Source organism: Prorops nasuta, unplaced genomic scaffold, assembly GCF_024137725.1.
Source record: "Prorops nasuta isolate Cenicafe-Biocafe unplaced genomic scaffold, Cenicafe_Pnas_1.2 PNAS00045, whole genome shotgun sequence".
NCBI lineage: Eukaryota > Metazoa > Arthropoda > Insecta > Hymenoptera > Bethylidae > Prorops > Prorops nasuta.
This window is the reverse complement of record NW_027116842.1, coordinates 981516-1002347: the sequence shown is the minus strand read 5'-3', so window position 1 is coordinate 1002347 and position 20832 is coordinate 981516. Positions and strand designations below refer to the sequence as shown.

At 30.9% G+C, this 20832-nt stretch overlaps 2 protein-coding genes across 2 annotated transcripts in view; one reads left to right on the top strand and one right to left on the bottom strand.

The window, feature by feature from the left end:
- The window catches only part of sotv (exostosin glycosyltransferase sotv), a 38538-nt gene extending 25131 nt beyond the window's left edge, over window positions 1-13407 (bottom strand). Inside the window, exons 1-7 of the mRNA XM_066744546.1 lie at window positions 12789-13407; window positions 12505-12711; window positions 12252-12435; window positions 12045-12184; window positions 11743-11968; window positions 11494-11674; window positions 11254-11420 (exon numbers count right to left, since the gene is read on the bottom strand). Of these exons, the coding sequence (XP_066600643.1) occupies window positions 11254-11420; window positions 11494-11674; window positions 11743-11968; window positions 12045-12184; window positions 12252-12435; window positions 12505-12711; window positions 12789-13312 (1629 nt within the window). The 5' untranslated portion in view covers window positions 13313-13407. The remainder of the gene's footprint in view (window positions 1-11253; window positions 11421-11493; window positions 11675-11742; window positions 11969-12044; window positions 12185-12251; window positions 12436-12504; window positions 12712-12788) is intronic.
- A 6263-nt stretch (window positions 13408-19670) lies between these two features.
- Window positions 19671-20832, top strand: LOC136784064 (ribosomal RNA-processing protein 8). The gene is made up of 3 exons (XM_066744541.1): window positions 19671-20198; window positions 20278-20514; window positions 20619-20832. The coding sequence occupies exons 1-3, from the start codon at window positions 19774-19776 to the stop codon at window positions 20830-20832; spliced, it is 876 nt and encodes a 291-aa protein (XP_066600638.1). The 5' UTR covers window positions 19671-19773.

Below are 20832 nucleotides of genomic sequence, written 5' to 3'. Positions count from 1 at the left end.
ATGAAGTTGGGAATCTGCGGAGGATTTGAAGAGCTCTTGAAATCAGCTACATGAATATGTAAAAATATTTAGTGTTCCATTTAAAAAAATTATGTTGACCTTTGTACGACATCCAAATGACCTTTGAAGATCAAATCAATAGTATTATTTTATGTTCCCCTTAAGATCAAATTACTTTTGTTTAACCTTTTCTTCTGTATCTAACTTTCCTTAGAAGATAATCGAAATTATACATTAAGATGATCCATCCTGTATATTAACAGTTACACATTCTCACTTCATGGTTATTGTGTTAATATGCACACAGCGAATTTGTAGTCAAATTATTAGGATCCCTTTAACACAATTTAGATCCATATTCCGAACAAGATTATGGCGTTACATAAAGATCAATTGCAAAACATACTGTTTCAGTGACATCGTGAACTACTCTTCTGTTAAATAAATCAGATTTAAAAAATATACCAACAGAAGCAATTTCAATAAAGCAGTAAGCTTTTTTTTCTTTTGTTTTTTAATCTAACTATTTTACCTGAAAAGCAGTTCGCAACATCATTAAAGTAGTATAATAAATGTCATATTGGTAGTAAAATAACGTATCTTTGACATGCGTTTGATCTGTGATATTGGTAAGAGGGTTCTCATTAATGTAACCATCAATTACTGTGTGTTCCAAAATGCAGACAGTGTTACACTATCGTAATTTCCTCGAAGTCAAATAGCTTTTGTTTAACACATTTATTTCTCAAACGTAAATATTAATAAAAATATGAAGTCCATATTTAAATTACTATTCCCACTATATACTTTATATAACAGAAATTCTTGTCCATTTTCTTAAACAATGTTCAATAATTCTGTGGTCACCTTAACAAATTACCTTTTAAAAGTATATTCTTTATAATAGAATCAGTACCATTTTAAGTATTTTTATTAGGGATCATTTTGAATTTAACACTCTTAGCTACAGCACTATATTAAAGTTACGACTTTGCACAATATAAGTTAACATAATCTAGTATTTTCAATATATGCAGGGTGTTTCATGTTAGACGCCCTAGAGCAAAGGTACAAGTGATGCGTATTTCTTTAACTATGAGTGATATTCCATTTTTACATAGGACCTTTTCAAAACCTCGTGTTAATTATTATGAAAATGGTCATATGAAAAAATTGAATATATCTTATTGTTAAAGAGATACGCGCTACTTTGTATCTATGCTCTGTGGCGTCTTACGTAAATATCTCGTACATTTCTTAATCCAATAGATCAATTAAAATTTTTCTTTTATTTAGAAACTAAATGATAAAATATAAAAAAAAAACACGAAAAGTTCAGATGATAGCGCTCTAATACTAGATCCATTACCAATTTAAATATAACTATTTTTACAGAAACCAGAGCCATTTTCATTGGTATTTGTAAAAATGTCAAAAACAAAAATTATTTTTTCTTTAATACATATACATGAAATAATATTAATTTAAAAAATTGATTATTTAGTTTCAGTTACAAAAGTCATAATAGCTTTTACGAAAAGAAATTTTACATAAAGTAGAAATTTTGAATTGAAATTACAAAATCAGTAATTTCAACTGGTCCGGTAAATCTAATGTTAGTCATACCCCAGTTAGAAAAGAGTTTGCTTTCGATATCAATTCAATGTTAAATTGACGTCAGTAATATCAAAATAATGTTAATTTAATATGGAATTGATGTCGACAGCAAGCTCTTTTCTTACTGGGACAAGATATGGTACATAAGAGACGTCCGAGAGCATAGATATAAAAAAAAGTTTTTCTTCATGATTATAATGTATATTAATTTTTCTGTAGAATCTTTTATAAACCATCTTCTATTTGTATACAGAAAAGTTTTAAAACATTATTATTGCTTTTATTTACGGGAATAAATAAATTTGCACATATTATAACTTTAGCCCGCACACAACACACTTATACGGGGTGCATCACCAATGGCGTACCAGGACCGAAAGAGTACAGAGAACGCTTGGCAGGGGGTAGACGGCAGAGTCTTGTGATTGGCCTGAGTTCGGGAGAGACAAAGCGAGCAAAAGACGCAGAACCGCAGAGCTAAACTCTGGTATACAGCATGCGCTTGGCGTATATTCGCCCCCTCCCTGTCCTCTTCAATGCTAAACCAATAGTTACAACCTCACACTCTCTCTCTCTCTCTCTCTGGATCTCTCTCTATTTGTTTATTTATTTCTAAATTTTTCTCTTTTTATTTCTTCATAGCGGTGGCCTGATCGTTCTTCCTATCTCAGTACTAATTCTTAATCTTTGCTAGCTATCAACTGCAAGGTAGTGTGAACAAAAATAGCTAATATATTTAATTTATGTGAATGAATTAATATACAAAAGATTAAGAACTGGCACTGATAGAGCGAAGGGTCAGTATACTGCTATGGAGAAATAGAAAAAGAAATTTAGAAATACATCAAGAGATAAATATATAGAGGGAGAAAGAGAGAGAGAGAGAGAGAGAGAGAGAGAGAGAGAGAGAGAGAGAGTGTGGTTGCGACTATATGTATGTGTAGCATTGAAAGGGGAGTGAGGTACGCCAAGCATATAGCAGCGTTTAGCTTTCCTCGTTACCGTCTCACTCGCTTTCTCTCTCGACATCCGACCAATCATATGCCTCTACCCCAGGCACACGCTCTTTCAGCTGTTTTGGTCCAAGTGCGCCTTCGATGATATATGTACCCTGTATACGTACAAAGTGTTAGACAATTTTTTAATTGGTCAAATATCTCAACCACAAAGCAAATTAAGGAAAAATGCCTCCAACGAAAGTTGAGCGAGGTTGCTCACGGTGCCGTTGTCAATATTTACATTTGTGCGAATGGAATGTATAAGTGAATATAATTTCCCGTGTGTCGATGATATAGTTCTCTAAAATAAGAGCATTATAATTACCGCAAACGGGAGAGAAGAAATCGGCTTTAGAAAATAAATGGATGAGAGCACGATTTTTAGTTTTGTACAATATCCCCTTTTCGAAATGATTTCGCCCCTATCCCGCCCAATCTTATTCCCTTCCGTACTATCTCTACATCACCAGCATCAGCGCTATAGGTGTCTGGATGTGTGTATTTGCCCACACCACATGGGACAGTCCGGCCAACCCACCTCAGAGCAGGATAGTCAACTCACTTCCGTTACTGGATCAAAGAAACGAAATAAAACGGGAATCGACCATCAATATTGGTTGGTGAAATGAAATCTTTAGCAAGATCAAGGGCCGACAAGAATAACTGATTAGAGGATTACGGAAATTAAGAATACGGAACGGGCAATGAAGTACCGAAAAGAAGAAAAAGGAAGAATCAGAACCATTTTCTGTTCCGCCATGATTGACTCCCGGCGATATCTGATTGACAACCGATGACGCGCTCCTATCAGAATTTAGTATTCGCCGACCTCCCTATATTGTAAGGATCAGTTTCGTGTCAACTTGGACTTTGTTTTCGTCGAATAGTTTCTTGCCGTGTTAAGAGAATCCATTGAGGTCGAATATTTTAATTTTCAATTATCTTTTAGAATTTTAGAAATATTAACATATTTGTAAGGATTAAACTAATTCGTTGAGATCCATTCTATAACGCTAAAAAAACCGTTTTTCCAAAATAAGAAGAATAAAAAATGACAAGAATTAAATTTTACCTTGTGAAACAATTATATTTATTGAAAAAGTAAACCTCTATATCTATGGACCAGAGTGTAATGAGTAATTTGAGACAAAAAACAAACTAATATTACTAAAATTGCCAAAGATTTTTGGCTAAAATCATTTTTACTAAATGAAGAACAGAGTCAAATCTGTTTTACCGACGCGAACGCATAGTAATATGTTAGACAAGGACAGGCGTATTATCTATTTCGTAATGTTATGAATGTTCATCTTCTCGTTTCTATTCCTAGCCTAAAAACACTAATAATTCTTGCTTACTAATATTCCTCTTGGTAGAAGAATGCATCGCAACAGTGCAATTACGATTTGTTGTCAGCTGAAAAGGAAAGATTTTGAAATATCTATGACTCTACCACCCCCTTCCTCAGGAATCAGTGAAACTCTGCATAATGTTTTTATCACAATCTGAATTCTGGAGACTGAGCAAATTGAATAAAAATGCACGAATGTATGAATCTTAGCGTGCTTTCTCGCGAGCTCGTTGTGTTTATTCAATTGTTTTGATCAACATATTGAAATTCACACCAAAGCACACTGAGATTGGTACACCTGTGCTCTCTTATTCAAATATCTCAACTTCTAGAGGTCGAATTATGATAAGAAAATTATACACAGTATCATTGATTCATAAAGGAATGGGTTACAGCCATAGATTTTTCAGAAACCTTTCTTTTCAGCTGAAAATAAATTGTAATTGCACTATTGCATTGTTGTCTCAAACCATCAGGAATATTAGTAAGCAAGATTTATTAGTGTATTGCGGCGGGGAATAGTTGGTAAATTATGGACGTTCCTAATATAACAAAATACATAATGCGCCTGTCCTTGTCTAATATATTACTTCGCGTTCGCGTCGGTAAAACAGATTCAATACTGTTCTTCGTTTAATCCCCAATTGGTTTTAGCCAAAAATCTTCGACAATTTTAGCAATATAAGTTTGTTTTTGGACTCGAATTACTCACTACACTTTGGCCCATAGCCGTAAAGGCTTACTTTTTCAATAAACGTAATGATTTATTTCACAGAGTAAAATTTAATTCTTGTTATTTTTTATTTTCTGATTTTTAAAAACTGGGCTTCTTGCTGTTATAGAGTGGATCTCAATCAACAAGTTTAGTCCTTATAAAAACGTTAATATTTCTAAAATTTTAGAAGATAATTGAAAGTTAAAATATTCAACCTCGATGGATCCTCTTAATGGACAATGTAGTGTTAGGTGTCGTGGTATGAGGAAGTGTGTTGTCTTTGTCTCATTTACTATTTTCCAGATTTTCAAAAATATTTCAACCTCTCCCTTATTTTAATCTCCTCTCAATTATTCCTCTGTATCGTGTGTTATTGGTAGAGTGTATTGTGAATGGCCAATTATATAATCATCGTGCATGAGATCTGATAGAGTGACCCCCTATATTAAAATTTAGCTTCCTTCCTAATTTTCTTATATCGTATTTCATCATTGGTTGTGTGAATATAAATACCGAGTATTGTTTAAAAATCGCCTCCAGTTTTATTTTCTTTTCTCTTACTAACTAGGGCGCAGGTTTTTCTAGAAAACCGTCTCCCCGGTTATAATATGTATATTGTCTTAAAGTATTCGAATGGCTGTCTTTTTATATTTTTTGATTACCATATTTCGATAATAATATTCGACTTGAAAAATTGCAGACTATACACGGGTTCTATAGGATCAGGTCAAACACAATCGACTGACATAGAGTGCGATATTGTAAAAATGCAAAGAGATGAATAAAAGAATATTGAACTTATTGTTTAGAATCTTCAGAAGCTGTACGCAAAATTTTAATTTGCGCAACTATAAATGAATTTCCAAGTAATTTAATAAAAAACATAAACACAACGTCAAGCTTGCTGGCTGCACGATATAATGCATGGAAGAGAGAAGCTGGTGCGTGGTGAGAAAGAACACCAACTGTTTCTCGACCTGCCAGAAATACCTCTGAAACTCCTTCGAATGACATATTTCTACATTTTCATAATTTTAAATGAAATAGGTTTATTGAGGACACCGCTAAAAAAACGAATCGGCAATAGTACTTCTTAGGTTACATGGAAATACATTGAATGTTTTCAATAATTTGTTTGATGTTTGAAAAAAAATAGCATTATGTAAAACAAATGAATTCGAATATCACAAGTTTCTTTTTGAGCACCACTCTTATTACCGTTTCGTTTAGCTGTACCTGGTTTTGAGGTAATTGTCTCGCGGTCGCTTTACAATGTGTCCCAGGTACAACAGAGATGGGGAGTATTTAGAGATCGCTATCGGAAAACGGCCGAAATCTGCAGAAATTTCCGAACCCTGCTTTAATGAGCTCCCTTGTACTTACATTACAAAGCGAGAAAATTGAAAACACCACTCAACAATACGGCGTTATCTAACACGAGCAATTGCAAATTCATTATTCCATTTTAACCCTTTAACTACGGCTGTCCTCAAAAAGCGACTAGGTAGATCGCTTATTGACGACAGCTGTACTTAAAGGGTTAATGATATCACCAACTGCACTTCCGAGTAAAATAATCACATTTTAAAAAACTATTGAAAACAATTTTAAGAAAAATTCTTTTGGTTTCTTAAAAATGTGATTATTTTATTAGAAAGAACAGCTTGTAACGTTACTAAAATGGTATAATGAATTTGAAATCGATCATAAAATAACGCCGTATATTGACACACGTTTTTAGATCTTTCGCTCTGTAATGTCAGTATAAGGAATCCCATTAAGGTGTTTCAAACAAATACCAAAAATTAAAACCTTAAATTATTTAAATATATCGAATTATTCTAATCCAGTGCTGCAGCTGAGTGTTAAATATGATACAGAAAAACACTTTTCTTTCTACCACACATGGGGCCAAAATTGATACGTTTCGGACAAAAATCTGCTTGAAACTCAATCTTCATCGTCCGCGATTTCAATAAAACTTATTTTAAAATACCCATGGAATTGTCCAATATAATATGTTTCCCTAATCGACATGAAATTCTGAAAGACATCCAAAAGATTTCTTTAATACATCTTTTAGATAGTTCTGAAAAGCTTCTTGTATATAACGTGTTTAACCTAAAGTGCGCTAGCTCGGAAGGAAAACTGAGACCTGTATTTAGAGTCGTTACTTATATTTAAGTCCGATTTAAGTCTCAATTGCACTTTTTCTTACAGTAGTAATAGAAAAAGCCAACCTATGCTTAAGTTGATCTTAAATATAAGTAACAACTATGAATACCGACCTAAGAGCGGGTGATGGGGAAAAAAGTATCTCATTGTCCGAAGAGAGAGTGAAAGAGAGGTAGAGCATGAGTTGATCAGAGATGACTTGTATGGGCGGGGAAGGAAAGAGGCAGTAATATGCTGAGTGTATCGTATATATAGGGTGTAACAGAGCAATTACGGTTTTTCAATTTCAACCTCATATACTCGAGGATACACTAAGTTTTACAAGTAGGTACCATTACTTCTGTAAAAGCATAATTGCTGAGATAATTCAATTTTAAATCGATAAATCAGAGATTTGATTCAATGCAAAAGTTACTTTACTGTTACTTTCGTTGACACTTCCTTTCGAAAATCAAAAAAAGTTTGTACTTCTCCACCGATCTATATTGTCATACACGTACATACACACACGCACGTAACTACGATTAATAATATTACCTCCTAATGTCTTACATTCCTGATCCTGGTGCTAATGAAATTTATTTTCTGCCTTTTTTTAAAAGGATACTCGAAAGCACCCATTTAATTGAAAAGTCTGGAGAATAATACGGCGTTATTTGTAGATTAATTTTCATGTCGTTTTATCTTTTCGGTGAAACAAAATATGAACTGCTCTAAAGTAGTCAAGAAATAAGTATTATATGAAAAAAGCTACTATAAGAAATTGTATTTTTTTCTGTTCTTTGAAAATCTTACTGTTTTATCAGATAGGGCAGTTTACTGCATCAATGGAAGAGCAAAATGACTCGAAAATAGATTTTCAAGTGAGACCATAGTCTTCTCTGGAAATTTCGACCTAAGTAAAAAGCTTAAAGGATCCCTTTACGAATAAATAATTTTTTTTTTTCATTTTATAAAAGGACAATCCACAAAATTAAGAATAATTTTTTCTTTACGCCGCAGATTGTCAATAGTTTTTGCCTTTTCGCATAGCATCTGCCTAAATGGACTTGCCATTAAAATTAGCCAGTTGCTAGGTCAGATTCTAATTTATAGTGACTAGAAGTTGATATGGTCACCAAAATGAAATATTTTACAATTCACCAAGAAATCGTAATAAAGTGAAGAGAAAAACATAAGCATTTACTAACTTATCTCTGAAATCTTTTCGTGCCTAAGAGCATGCAAAGAGTATGAATATTAATTTACAGCATTAACAAAAAATTATTTTTAATTTTGTGGCTTGTCTCTTCATACAATGAAAAAAAGGTTTATTTATTCTTAAAGGGATCCCTTAAGCTCACCACTTAAATTGAAATTTCTAGAGAAGACTATGGCCTTACTTGAGAATCTATTTTCGAACCATTTTGCTCTTCCAATGATGCACACAGCAAACTGCTCTATCTGATAAAACAGTAAGATCTCCAAAAACAAAACAAAAATACAATTTCTTGTAATAGCTTTTTTAATATAATACTTATTTCTTGACTACCTTAGAATAGTTCATATATCGTGTCAACCGCAAAGATAAAAAGACTTGAAAATTAATCTACAAATAACGCCGTATTATTCTTTAGACTTTTCAATTATATAAATGGATGCTGTCGAGGATCCTTTTAAAAATAGGCAGAAAATGAATTTCATCAACACCAGGATCAGAAATGTAGGACATTAGGAAGTAATATTAATAATCGGCGTAGTTGCGTGCGTGTGTGTATATGCGTGTATGACAATACGGATCATACACAACAGAGAAGTAGAAACTTCTTTTGTTTTTTGAAGGGGAACTGTCAACGAAAGCGAGAATAAAGTAATTTTTCCGTTGAATCAAAGTCCTGATTTATCGATTTAAAATTGATTTATCTCAGCAATGATGCTTTTTCGGACCTTATAGTATAAGACTTTTCGACTTAGTTTATTCCCAAGAATATGTGGTTAAAATTAAAAGCATCATTGCTGTTACACCCTATATCAGACTAGTCTAGTGAAAATGTTTCGGAAAAAATTTATCTTGTAATTTAGGAGACTTTAAGATTAAATATTCTTATTAATTGTCAAGAATTGTCAAAATAATAAAGACAATTGCTTGATAGAAAATGAGCAAAATCGCCGAAAATGCAAGAGAAAAATTCCTATGAACATTCTCACTATTTTGGTATATTGTTTATAAAATATATTCAAGATTTTGCAACCAAAAAAATATTTACTGTTATATGAAAATTATGCAACTAAAAAAATTCACTATATAACAAATTTTTACACTCATAATGCTTAAATTTAAGGCATATTGTTGATAACTAAGGAAAATAGAATGATTCTTAGCACAAATAAATTTCGACATTTTTGCAAAAGTGATGAAAACGTGTTTTGATCTTAACATAGCTTAAATTTTTTGAAAATAATTTTCACGAAACATTGATATTGTTTACAAAATTGATATAAATAACCCAGCTGCTGCTAAACAACTTTTAACAATTACATTGGCCAACAAATTAAATTTTTTTTTATCACTGAAGAACCTTGCAGGCTTTCCGATGTAATTGAATGCGCTGAATCCAAATCAGCCACGAGAGTTCCTCTATCATGTCAGAACTTCGAGGTATTTAAAGTTGAAATGTCAAAAAATTGCTTTTTAGGCCTATTTATACCTTTGTGTACAGAATAGAAAAGTTTATAATTTAATGTATAGTACAATCTTTCCCCTACAAAAAAGGTATTGATAGCTTATTTATAATTTTTCCTATTGAAATTATGAAAGTTAAAAGATGAAGCTTCATTGCAGTATTAAAGCATGAAAGTCCGCATACATATATCCCTGAAAGTTTTACATATGTTTCTTATCACAGAAGCATTCGAAAGATTTCAGAAAGAATTTGTATACGTGGAATCTAAATCCATTGTCAATACTGCTTTATCATGTCAGAATTTTGAGATATTCAGATCAAAGGGTCAATAAATTGCTTTTTGTGAATATCCTTATCTATGCACCTAAAATAAAAAATATTAAAACTTAGTTTTGCTGTTCAGATTATGTATTACAGAAATTTCCTTATAAAACAATAATCTCGTATTTTTAGGTAACAAATATCTCAAAATAGAATAATAGCTTGTAAATCAATTCCAGATCATACACAAATTAGAGATACCTAAGCTTCAGAGTTTCCATACTTCAATAAAGCTTCATTTTTAATACGCATAATTTCGATAAGTTATAAATAAGCAATCAATGGATTATTTTGTAGAGGAAAGATTGTACCGTGTGATGCTACCAACCGAGTTATATTATAAACTTTCCTACTCGTTTCACAGAGGCATGAAATGAATAGACTCAAAAAAGTCGCTGTTTGACCTTTCTACCTTAAATATCTCAAAACTTGGACGAGATAAAGCAATTCTAGTGCCAAATTTGGATTCAGTGCATCAATTAAATTATATCGTAGGACATACTAAGATCTGTGATAAAATTATGTTGTCATGTGTTATTAACCTGGAATTTAGTTGTGGTCTACTATTTTAACAGAAACTATTTTTAGCTTTAAGCGTGCTTTCATTTTTAACCTGAAAGATACAAGAATATTATATTCAGATACCTCATAAAATAGGGTATTGGAAAATTGATACTTTATTTAAAAATGTATTTTGGATATTGAAGAATTTATTGCAATAAAGCATTCTAGTCTCTCTCTCTCTCTCTAAATAGTTGTACAAGTATTTTAAAACAATTTTGATTCAAATTAACGAAGATTTGAGCTACCCGCAAATTTTTGTCCAATAAATGTCATTTTTTGGTTCAATATACAACGTCAACCATAACTCTAGTCTTAACTCTCAAATTCTTATAATCTCGAAAATCTATTTTTTCTTCTGATATAAATGATATGATTTAAATTTCAAGTTATACTTATTTCATTCATTTTACAGTCTAAAGGACTTATATTTACTATGAATATTAACAATATGATAGCAACAAAATTGAGGAACAAAATTTAGCATCCTTTCTTTATGTGATTTGATATAATTTAAAACACAATAACAAACATTTTTTATAGAATGATGAAACTCTTACACCATGTTTAGGAATTTTTATCCTAATAATAAAACTATTTTTTTCTTTTTGCTGGTTTTAAGATATGAGCAAAAAGAAATTACAATTAATGAAACCAATATAGCTTCTCTATGTGAACAAGAGTTAAAGTGATATACTTCCTGTAACAAGAAATACACCACTTTAAGTTTCTTTTACATGGACCAAGCTTGATTAAATATAATACAAGAGAAGCATAGAAAATTGAAAATTAAGACTAGAATTTTGATATAAGAAAAACGTTATTAATGTAAAATAATTTAAAGATAAATACTTCAAATGCAAATTCAACTTCATCTGCAGTTAACATAATAATGTCATCATCTATTGATAATATTGCTTCTGTTTCAATTTCTTCATATGGATAAAAGCGATTTGACAATATATTTTCCTTTGTCTGTATTACTTTCAGTGGTTTTTTAATTTTAGGCCAGAGAGATGCTGGTAGAATAAATAATTATTTGTAGAATAAATTTAAACTAAAGAATAAAAATTTAACGAGTTTAGAGCTTACGATTGGGCGGATCCTTATGCTGATTGTTCCATATAACCAAAACTTTGGATAAACTTGGTACCTTTACAAGTTTGTTAATTAAAAGAAAAAGTAGCTCTAGTCTATCGTATGTTAAAATTACAGCTGTAAATCCTTGGTTTTTTTGTTTTGTTATTGGTAAGAAAAGGGGTGATGGTTTTCTCTATTAATGATACAATTTAGAAAAGTTGTTAGTATCAGTTTTTAAAAACAATTTCTTTTAAAACTTACTTTATAAGATGGAACATTCCAATATTTATAATCTCTTGCCCGATGTGAAAATATGCGATCAGTTAATATTTCTAACGTAGTTAATGTTATTTGTCTCATAGAACTGAAATACTTTTTATATAACCATACACCTTGTTCATGTAACTCAATAATTCTTTGAGGTGATATTTTCTTAAGAATAGATACAAGCAAAAGTATATCTGCTTCTTGAATAAAAACTGCAGCTCTACAAATTTAAAAAATTAATATTATACTGTTATATTCATTGTGTTAGTATACAAAATAGGAAAAAATTACATTACCTTGTCCAGTCAATAATATCACTGAAAGGGACTATAAGTGAATCTGAAATAATAACAGGAATACAACCAGCTGCCATAGCTTCTAAAAGTACAGCTTGGCCAAGCCTAACTCCTTTAATTACCAAACAAAATGTTGCTGTCTAAAATATAACTATATATCAATAATTCAGTTATTTATAAACCAAATTATATCCGGAAGAAGCTTACTTGTAAAATATCAGGATATTTGTAAACATCTTCTCCCATACAACGTATTGTATCATTCATGATGTTATAATGAAGACATGGACCAAGAATTAAAATATCTTTCTGATTTAATGTTTTTATTTGTAATAAATCTTGTTCAAAGATGGAGTTAGTATTAATCTGTGAAGCAATAACCAACCATGATCTAAAAATATGTAAATAATATATGTTAATTGAAAGCATATTGGAATATTTTAATTTTAAAAAATCTTGCCTTGTTGTATTATGGTTTATTTTAATGCAGTCAATTAGTGGACTGTAAACTGGTAAACTTATATCAAAACCTGAGCGGTAAGTTGAAGATGAAAGACTAGCACCGGCTATCATAGCTTTCCCTATTGCTACATCTAAAACTGGATTATAATCAGGAACACCACCAGGAACCATGTTAAATATTAAATGATTCTCTCCATTATTCCAACTATAAAATAAAGTTTGTTTCCATATTTATAATAAGAATAAAACAGTTTCATGATTTTAATGGCAGCAAATACTTACAAATTTAAAATATTCAGTGCTTGTGAGACTTCTTGAATTCTTAACCTATTTTGATTTAACATGTCAATTGAGGGAATGAAAATGCATGCTTCATGTGGGTTCGAAGTATAAAATTGGCTAGAAATTATAGTCAGCAACATTTGATAAAATTCTGTAGTCATTTGACCAGTAACAGATTTACCTGAACTATCTATATATACTTTTAAAGGATAAACATATACTAAAAGTTTATTCCCTTGACTCCCACAACGATAAACATTAAAACATCCAAAATGAGTGCAAGATGAGTTTAGTAAGCTTGCAGTAGGCGAATTAAAATTTAATGTTTGAGCTGGCAAATCATTTATACCATTTAATTCTATGCCATTGTAAACAGTTTGCTGATGCACATCACCAAACTTCAAAAGGTGGTATAGGGCCATTATTGCGATAGAGAAAACGAAAAATAAAATAACAATTCTAGATGGAGTATGCCGTTGACATGATACTTTGGTACATTTATGAATTATTATTGTATTAAACATTATTTTCTATTTATAAGTAAAAAAAATTTTTAACTTTTTTAAATTGGATTGCAAACAGGAAATCTGTTTATGACAGATTCATACAGATTGTTTATCTTTAGTTCAGGGATGTTTGCGCGCCAGCGATACCAACTTCACCACATACAAGATGAGTTCTGGGGTGCATTCCAAGTAACGCGTGAAGTGCATGGAATGTACAGTTTATGTCACATTTATTATAGAATTTAAGCGTTGGGCGCATATGCGTGACTCGGAACGCACCCCTGCATTTCGCTCTAGTTTTCCCTAGAAACCCCTATTCCATAGGTCTGTTCTTTTTTGCTGTACTACATACTTCATGTTGGGTGCAGAAATCTTGCGTCAGGCGAGGGGAAGTAGGAATCTGAGGGGCGAAGGGATTTCTAGGGAGTTTGTCCGTAGCTGTCAAATGGCGCGATTAACCCTCAATTTTGGATCGTAAACAAAAATAATATTTTCGGAAAACGATTGCGGAAAAGAAGGAAGGATTTTAATACATAACAGAGAAGAAAAAATAAATCAGATGAGTATAAATTAATAACAAAAACTGAAAATTATTGTGAATTTATAAGGAAATATATACTTTGTGGTTATTTTATGTCTGTTACAGGCTAAATCCTATTCTTCATGAGTTTAGCAACGCAAATTCCATATTTGTATTATCTGTGCCTCTTTAATCCATACAATCTTTATCTCAAAATTTTCTCTCAGTCCTTATTAATATACTTTACGATTGACATATTTGCCTGCAACTTTTAAAAAGAGACGCTCTGAATAAAATTTATAATAACTAGACTTCACACACTCTTATTTAGGTGAAATATTAAATTTATAAATCGATTTTAAAAAGAAATATATACGTAGGTCTGTTTAATAATTTACCCCCACACACATCTGCATATATTATAATCTTTAACAAATTAAAGGTATATTTTTAAATTATACAGTTAATTATGATCCTGTGCATTTTAAAATCAATCATAATTGGCGCCACATTGACTTCAGCTAGCGCCTAACTTCGCTGCATATTGTTCAACAAATGATGAGAGCCACTGAAAATCCAACCCGCTACAAAATACAGCAATCGCTGAGGGTCGGTGAAACGTTCGCAAATGCAATGCTGAAAACCTAAGAATTTGAAGCCAAAATAGCAGATTTCATGTTTGGAAACTCGAAATGAAGGGTGCATTCCAAATCACGCATGAAGCGCATAGAATGTACAGTTTGGGTGCATTCCAAATTACGCATGAAGCGCATAGAATGTACAGTTTATGTCACATTTATTATAGAATTTAAGTGCTTACTGCGCGCATATGCGTGACTCGGAACGCACCCTTTATGTCACATTCTATGCGCTTCATGCGTGATTTGGAATGCACCCTCTGGATAAAAACTACATAAGTTATGTGATATTTTATAATTTTTACGTAAAATTATTGTCTTAGAATGATCACTGCTTTTTTGGCTTCGATTTCTTAGGTTTCCAGCAATTCCAGCATTGCATTTGCGAACGTTGTTTCATCGACCCTTAGGCAGCGGTTATGCTTTTAACAGCCAATTACTATTATGATGAATGATACTTATCAAGATGACAGACTTAGGGCCGTTGTAAGGGCCGGTGGAACGGAGTAATTCAGGCAAGCCTCATGTACAACATAGCGAGTAAAAATCTGAACATGGAAATTTGGGTTGGCAGCAGTGATTGAAAAGCCAGATGACGTCATTTTTTGTAGAATCAGTTTTTGCCAAATGGTTAGTACACGAGACTTTTGACAGGTTCAAGGATGTAGCGAGCTTATTGGTGGCCCTTTTGGTTTCTAATTGAAGACCTAAATAGTATTCATTATTGATTTCAATATATAATTTTTATATCTAATAAGACTACAAAGCTGTACTTTTTCTATTCCTAGTTTTGGCCAGTTCTTTTGACTGACGTAATACCATTGTGGTCCTTTTACACCAATAAATCTTCATGAAACCAGGAAGGTTATGTAATTATCGCTCTATAGAATTATAAATATTTATATTAATTAAAAGATAATTTTAAATTACATAACACCTTTAAGAGTTTAATAAAATTCACTTTCAACAAATTAAACTTTTTTTCATTTATCACACCGCTTCAAAATTAATTATAAAGCACTGCCCTATATAATTCTTATACAAAACCGGTAACTTCCATTTTTTTTACATGTTAACATAACAATATCTACAGTTTCAATTTAATTAAAAACACACAAAATCAAGGTTTAATTTATTTTATTCAGTAATAACATTTCATTACATTTTGTCAGCTACAAATCGTAGTGATAATTATTAAATACATTACTTCACCAATTGTTAACACATGCTTTGCATTTAACATTATTAAAAAGATATTAATGTAAACAAATGGACCTGTCAAAAGTCTCGTGTACTACCCATTTGGCAAAAATCTGATTCTATGAAAAATGACGTCATTATACCTAATAATCACTGCTGCCAACCCAAATTTCCATGTTCAGATTTTTACTCGCTATGTTGTACATGAGGCTTGCCTGAATTGCTCCATTACACCGGCCCTAACCAAAGGTCTGTTCTCGTTGGCCTACACTTTTAACACTTTCTACACTTTCCGTATTTCTGTCTTTGTCCATTGTATAAGTTGACACCCTAAAAAGTGCACAAAGTGTAAAAAGTGTAGGCAACGAGAACAGACTCAAGCAATTCAGGCAAGCCTCATGTATGTACACTATTGCTCAATAATCTTGCGTCAGGCGAGGGGCAGTGGGGATAAGAGAGGCAAGGGGTTATCTAGGGAATTCTAGTGGACACCGTCAAATTTTTGATCGGCTATCCCTTTGACGTCAAAAGAGCTGTCAAAAGCTAAATTAATCTGTATTTTGAAGAAATACAGAAACATAAATATTTTTAAAAAACAAATAAGAAGAAAGAAAGAAAGGATTTTAATAAATATATAAAGAAAAAATATCAGATGAGTATTAGTTAATAGGAAATGTTAAAGTAATTGTTAATTATTAAGAAAATATACTTTGTGGTTTTTTTATTTCTGTTACAGATTAAATGCGTTTTCTGATGAGCTTAAATTACAGAAAAGAAATATATATAGACCAATAAATAAAAAAGGACTAATTTATGAAGCATTTCTGTGTGGACCAGTCATTTCAATAATTATGATGTAATGTTCTAATAGTGAATGTGTAAGCGTTTGGTGTATATACACAAAGAAATTTTATTATAAATTAATAATTATATATAATAATGTGTTGATTCTTATTACTATAAATTAAAGCTAGTTCAATTAAAATATTCTTTTTCTTTCCTCCTTATCTGAATTCTATACATACATAGTAATTACATATTCTCGTAGAATCTATTCTTTAAACTAATTAAATTGTAACTATTTGGAATGTGCAAGTCATAACTATTTGCTTCAATGATATTTATTATTCATTGTAAGAGAAATTGCATAGAGCCTCTGCAAATTTCTTATTAATATGTCACATCCTTCTACATATTATCTTTTATGACATTTATATGCCTCCTTTGCACTATTTTCTTCTAGTCTATAACATATAAAAATAATTTTACAATCATTAATTATTACACGCAGATCTGATGATTCTGCTGATCTCTAATTAATTTTATAAATATTGAAATCATTGATAAACCATTGTCTAGTTAAATTTGAAAAATAGGCATTTGAATGATGTTATTTAAATTTGGTATCTCTTTTGTGAGATATGTTCTCATAGTACTTGGGAAGATAAAGTTCTTTAGAAGGTATGTGTATACTAATGAGTTCATTTTGCTTTCAGCTTCGAATAGTTTTTCAACTACGTGTTTGGATATACATTTTGAATATAGAATATATTTATTTTGTTACTCCTATTATAATGTTGACAGAATTGGTAGTAAGATATATCAATCATCTGAAAATAATAGAATATATATATGGCGACTAGATAAATTAAGGATTTAAGACAGATAATTCTCAACAACAAATAGGAGTAACAAAATAAGTATTGTATATTAGGAATGGATATCCAAATATGTAGTTGGAAAATTATTTGAAGCTGAAAACAAGATTAACTCAGCAGTATACATGAATGTATTGGAGGACAATATCCTGTCAAATGTAAAGAAAAGATATCATGTAGATGAAGTACCAAACATTACATTTAAGTACAATAAATTAAGTGAAGTGTCTAGATTCTTCAAATTTAATAGAGCAATAGCTTACCTATCATCCTCACATTGATAGAATCAATTAGACAGCAGAATAAGCATACTTCAGCGTATTTGAAAATATCTAGAGAAATATTGGTATATGTTGAAAACTAAAAGAAGAAGGAACAAACAAGGCAAATAAATGTCACACAAGATGTGAAAGAATGTGACAGATCAATAAGAAATTTGAAGAGTCTTTATGCAATTTGTCTCGCATTGAATAATACAAATAATTGAAGCAAATAGTTATGACTTGCACATTTCAAATAGTTGCAATTTAATTAGTTTAAAGGATAGATTCTATGAGAATATCTAATTACTATGTATGTATAGAATTTGGATAAGGAAGAAAGAGAACGAGTATTTTAATTGAACTAGCTTTAATTTATAGTAATAGGAATCAACACATTATTATATATAATTATTAATTTATAATAGAATTTCTTTGTGTATATACACCAAACGCTTTCACAATCACTATTATAACATAATTAAACCATAATTATTGAAATAACTGGTCCACACAGAAATGCTTCATAAATTAGTCCTTTTTTATTCATTGGTCTATATATATTTCTTTGCTGTAATTTAAACTCATCAGAAACAGCATTTAACCTGTAACATATATAAAAAAACCACAAAGTATATTTTCTTAATAATTTATAATTACTTTAACATTTCCTATTAACTAATACTCATCTGATATTTTTTCTTTATATATTTATTAAAATCCTTTCTTTCTTTCCTTTTATTCGTTTTTTAAAAATATTTATCTTTCTGTATTTCTTCAAAATACAGGTTAATTTAGGTTTTGACAGCTCTTTTGACGTCAAAGGGATAGCCGATCTAAAATTTGACGGTGTCCACTAGAATTCCCTAGATAACCCCTTGACCCTCTTATCCCCACTGCCCCTCGCCTGACGCAAGATTATTGAGCAATAGTGTACAACATGGCGGACAAAAATCTGAACGCGGAAATTTGGGTTGGCAGCAGTGATCGTAAACCCCGTGAACGTCGTTTTTTGTAGAATCAGATTTTTGCCAAATGGTTAGTACACGAGACTTTTGACAGGTCCATTTGTTTACATTATTATCTTTTTAACAATGCTAAATGCAAAGCCTGTGTCGCCTGTGTTAACAAATGGCGAATATATTTAACAATTATAACTACGATTTGTAGCTGACAGAATGTAATGAAATGTTATTACTGAATAAACTAAATTAAACCTTGACTTTTTGTATTTTTAATTAAATTCAAACTGTAGATATTGTTATGTTAGCATGTAAAATAAATGGAAATTGCCGGTTTTGTATAAGAATTATATAGGGGAGTGCTTTATAATTAATTTTGAAGTGGTATGATAAATGAAAAAAAGTTTAATTTGTTGAAAGTGAATTTTATTAAACTATTAAAGTTGTTTTATAATTTAAAATTATCATTTAATTAATATGAATATTTATAATTCTATGGCGCCAAAATTACATAAAGGTATCGTTTTCTGGTTTCATGAAGATTTATTGGTTTAAACGAAATTGAGAGAACATGTTAAAGTTAAAGCAATAATGACTAATTTAATAAGAGCCATAATGAATCTTATATCGCCAATGAACGCCTTTGAAGCGAGTCAGTTGATTCATGTATTTTTTTGATAATAATTTATTATCCAACGATTATACATAAGGCGAAGACTTCTTTTTATTTCAACGTTCATCGAAATCTATTTCACACGAAAGGCGTGAATTATGTTGTGTTATACTTCAATCTTCGCTTACTTTTGGAAAAAAAGTCTTCTTCCTCCAACAATGGTATTACGTCAGTCAAAAGTATCGGCCAAAAACTAGGAAAAGGAAAAGTACAGCTTAGTAGTCGTATTAGATATAAAAATTATATATTGAAACCAATAATGAATATTTTACTATTTAGGTCTTCAATTAGAAACCAAAAGGGCCACCAATAAGCTCGCTACATCCTTGAACCTGTCAAAAGTCTCGTGTACTACTAACCATTTGGCAAAAATCTGATTCTACAAAAAACGACGTTAACGAGGTTTACGATCACTGCTACCAACCCAAATTTCCGCGTTCAGATTTTTGTCCGCCATGTTGTACATGAGGCTTGCCTGAATTGCTTGGTTACAACGGCCCTTTCAACTTTAATTGTTCGACAAACCTTAATAAAATTTATATTAGTAACAATAAAAATATAAAAAGGAATGAGTTATAATCAATATAAAATTAAGACACAGATAACAACTTCAGGAATTCAAAAACCAATGCCGTTTTGTCATAAACAAGTAAAGCTTAATAAAAAATCAATTAAATTTAATAATAAAATGAATACTGAAAAAATTAAAAGAATGTTAATAGAAAAAGCAAAGAATAAATGCGATAAGCCTAGCATACTGGAAATTAAGCCATCAAATAAGATCTCCTTACGAGAAAAAATGATGCAGCGATTAAATTCATCAAGATTCAGGTTTATAAATGAGCAACTATATTCCTTTGATAGCTCACAATCTAAAAGATTTTTTGCAGAAAACCCAGATGAATTTTTAATATATCATGAAGGCTATAAAAGACAAGTAGCAAAATGGCCTTTAAATCCATTGGAAAGGGTAGCTTCTTCGATCAATCATTTGTAAATAACAATAAGCTATATACTTCTAATTACTATTTCTGATTAATATGTAATATACTGTGAATGTAATATTTTGTAGGTCAAAAGACTTCATAATTGCAGACTTTGGATGTGGAGAAGGAAAATTAGCAGATTCTGTAGTTCAGAAAGTACATTCATTTGATTTAGTTGCAATTAATTCAAGTATAATAGCATGTGATATAGCACACACACCACTTTTAACAGGCAGTATTGATGTGGTTGTATTCTGCTTATCCCTAATGGGTACTAATCTAGGAGATTACATTAGAGAAGCAAACAGGGTGTTAAAGAAACAGTAAGAGAACAAATTTTGCTTGAATTATTTTTTTCACAATAGTTGTTTATTTTGTAGCCAAGATTTTTCCAACTGTAAAATAATCCAATAATTTTCAATTTCAGTGGTCTTTTAAAAATAGCTGAGGTAGAGAGTAGATTTGATGATGTCTCTAATTTTATCATTTCTTTAAATGAATATGGCTTTAAAAATATATGGAAAGATTTATCTCATAATACTTTTTATTTTATGGATTTTAAAAAGGATTTTGATATAAATAAAAATAAGAACAGACTACCTATAATAGCATTAAAACCTTGTTTGTATAAAAAACGATAA

Excerpts from the sequence above, each read along its gene's own strand:
- LOC136784064 (XM_066744541.1), top strand. The coding sequence starts at position 19,774 with ATGAGTTATAATCAATATAAAATTAAGACACAGATAACAACTTCAGGA. Across the intron at positions 20,199-20,277 it reads GCTTCTTCGATCAATCATTT|GTCAAAAGACTTCATAATTG; the intron begins GTAAATAACAAT and ends AATATTTTGTAG. Across the intron at positions 20,515-20,618 it reads AACAGGGTGTTAAAGAAACA|TGGTCTTTTAAAAATAGCTG; the intron begins GTAAGAGAACAA and ends TTTCAATTTCAG.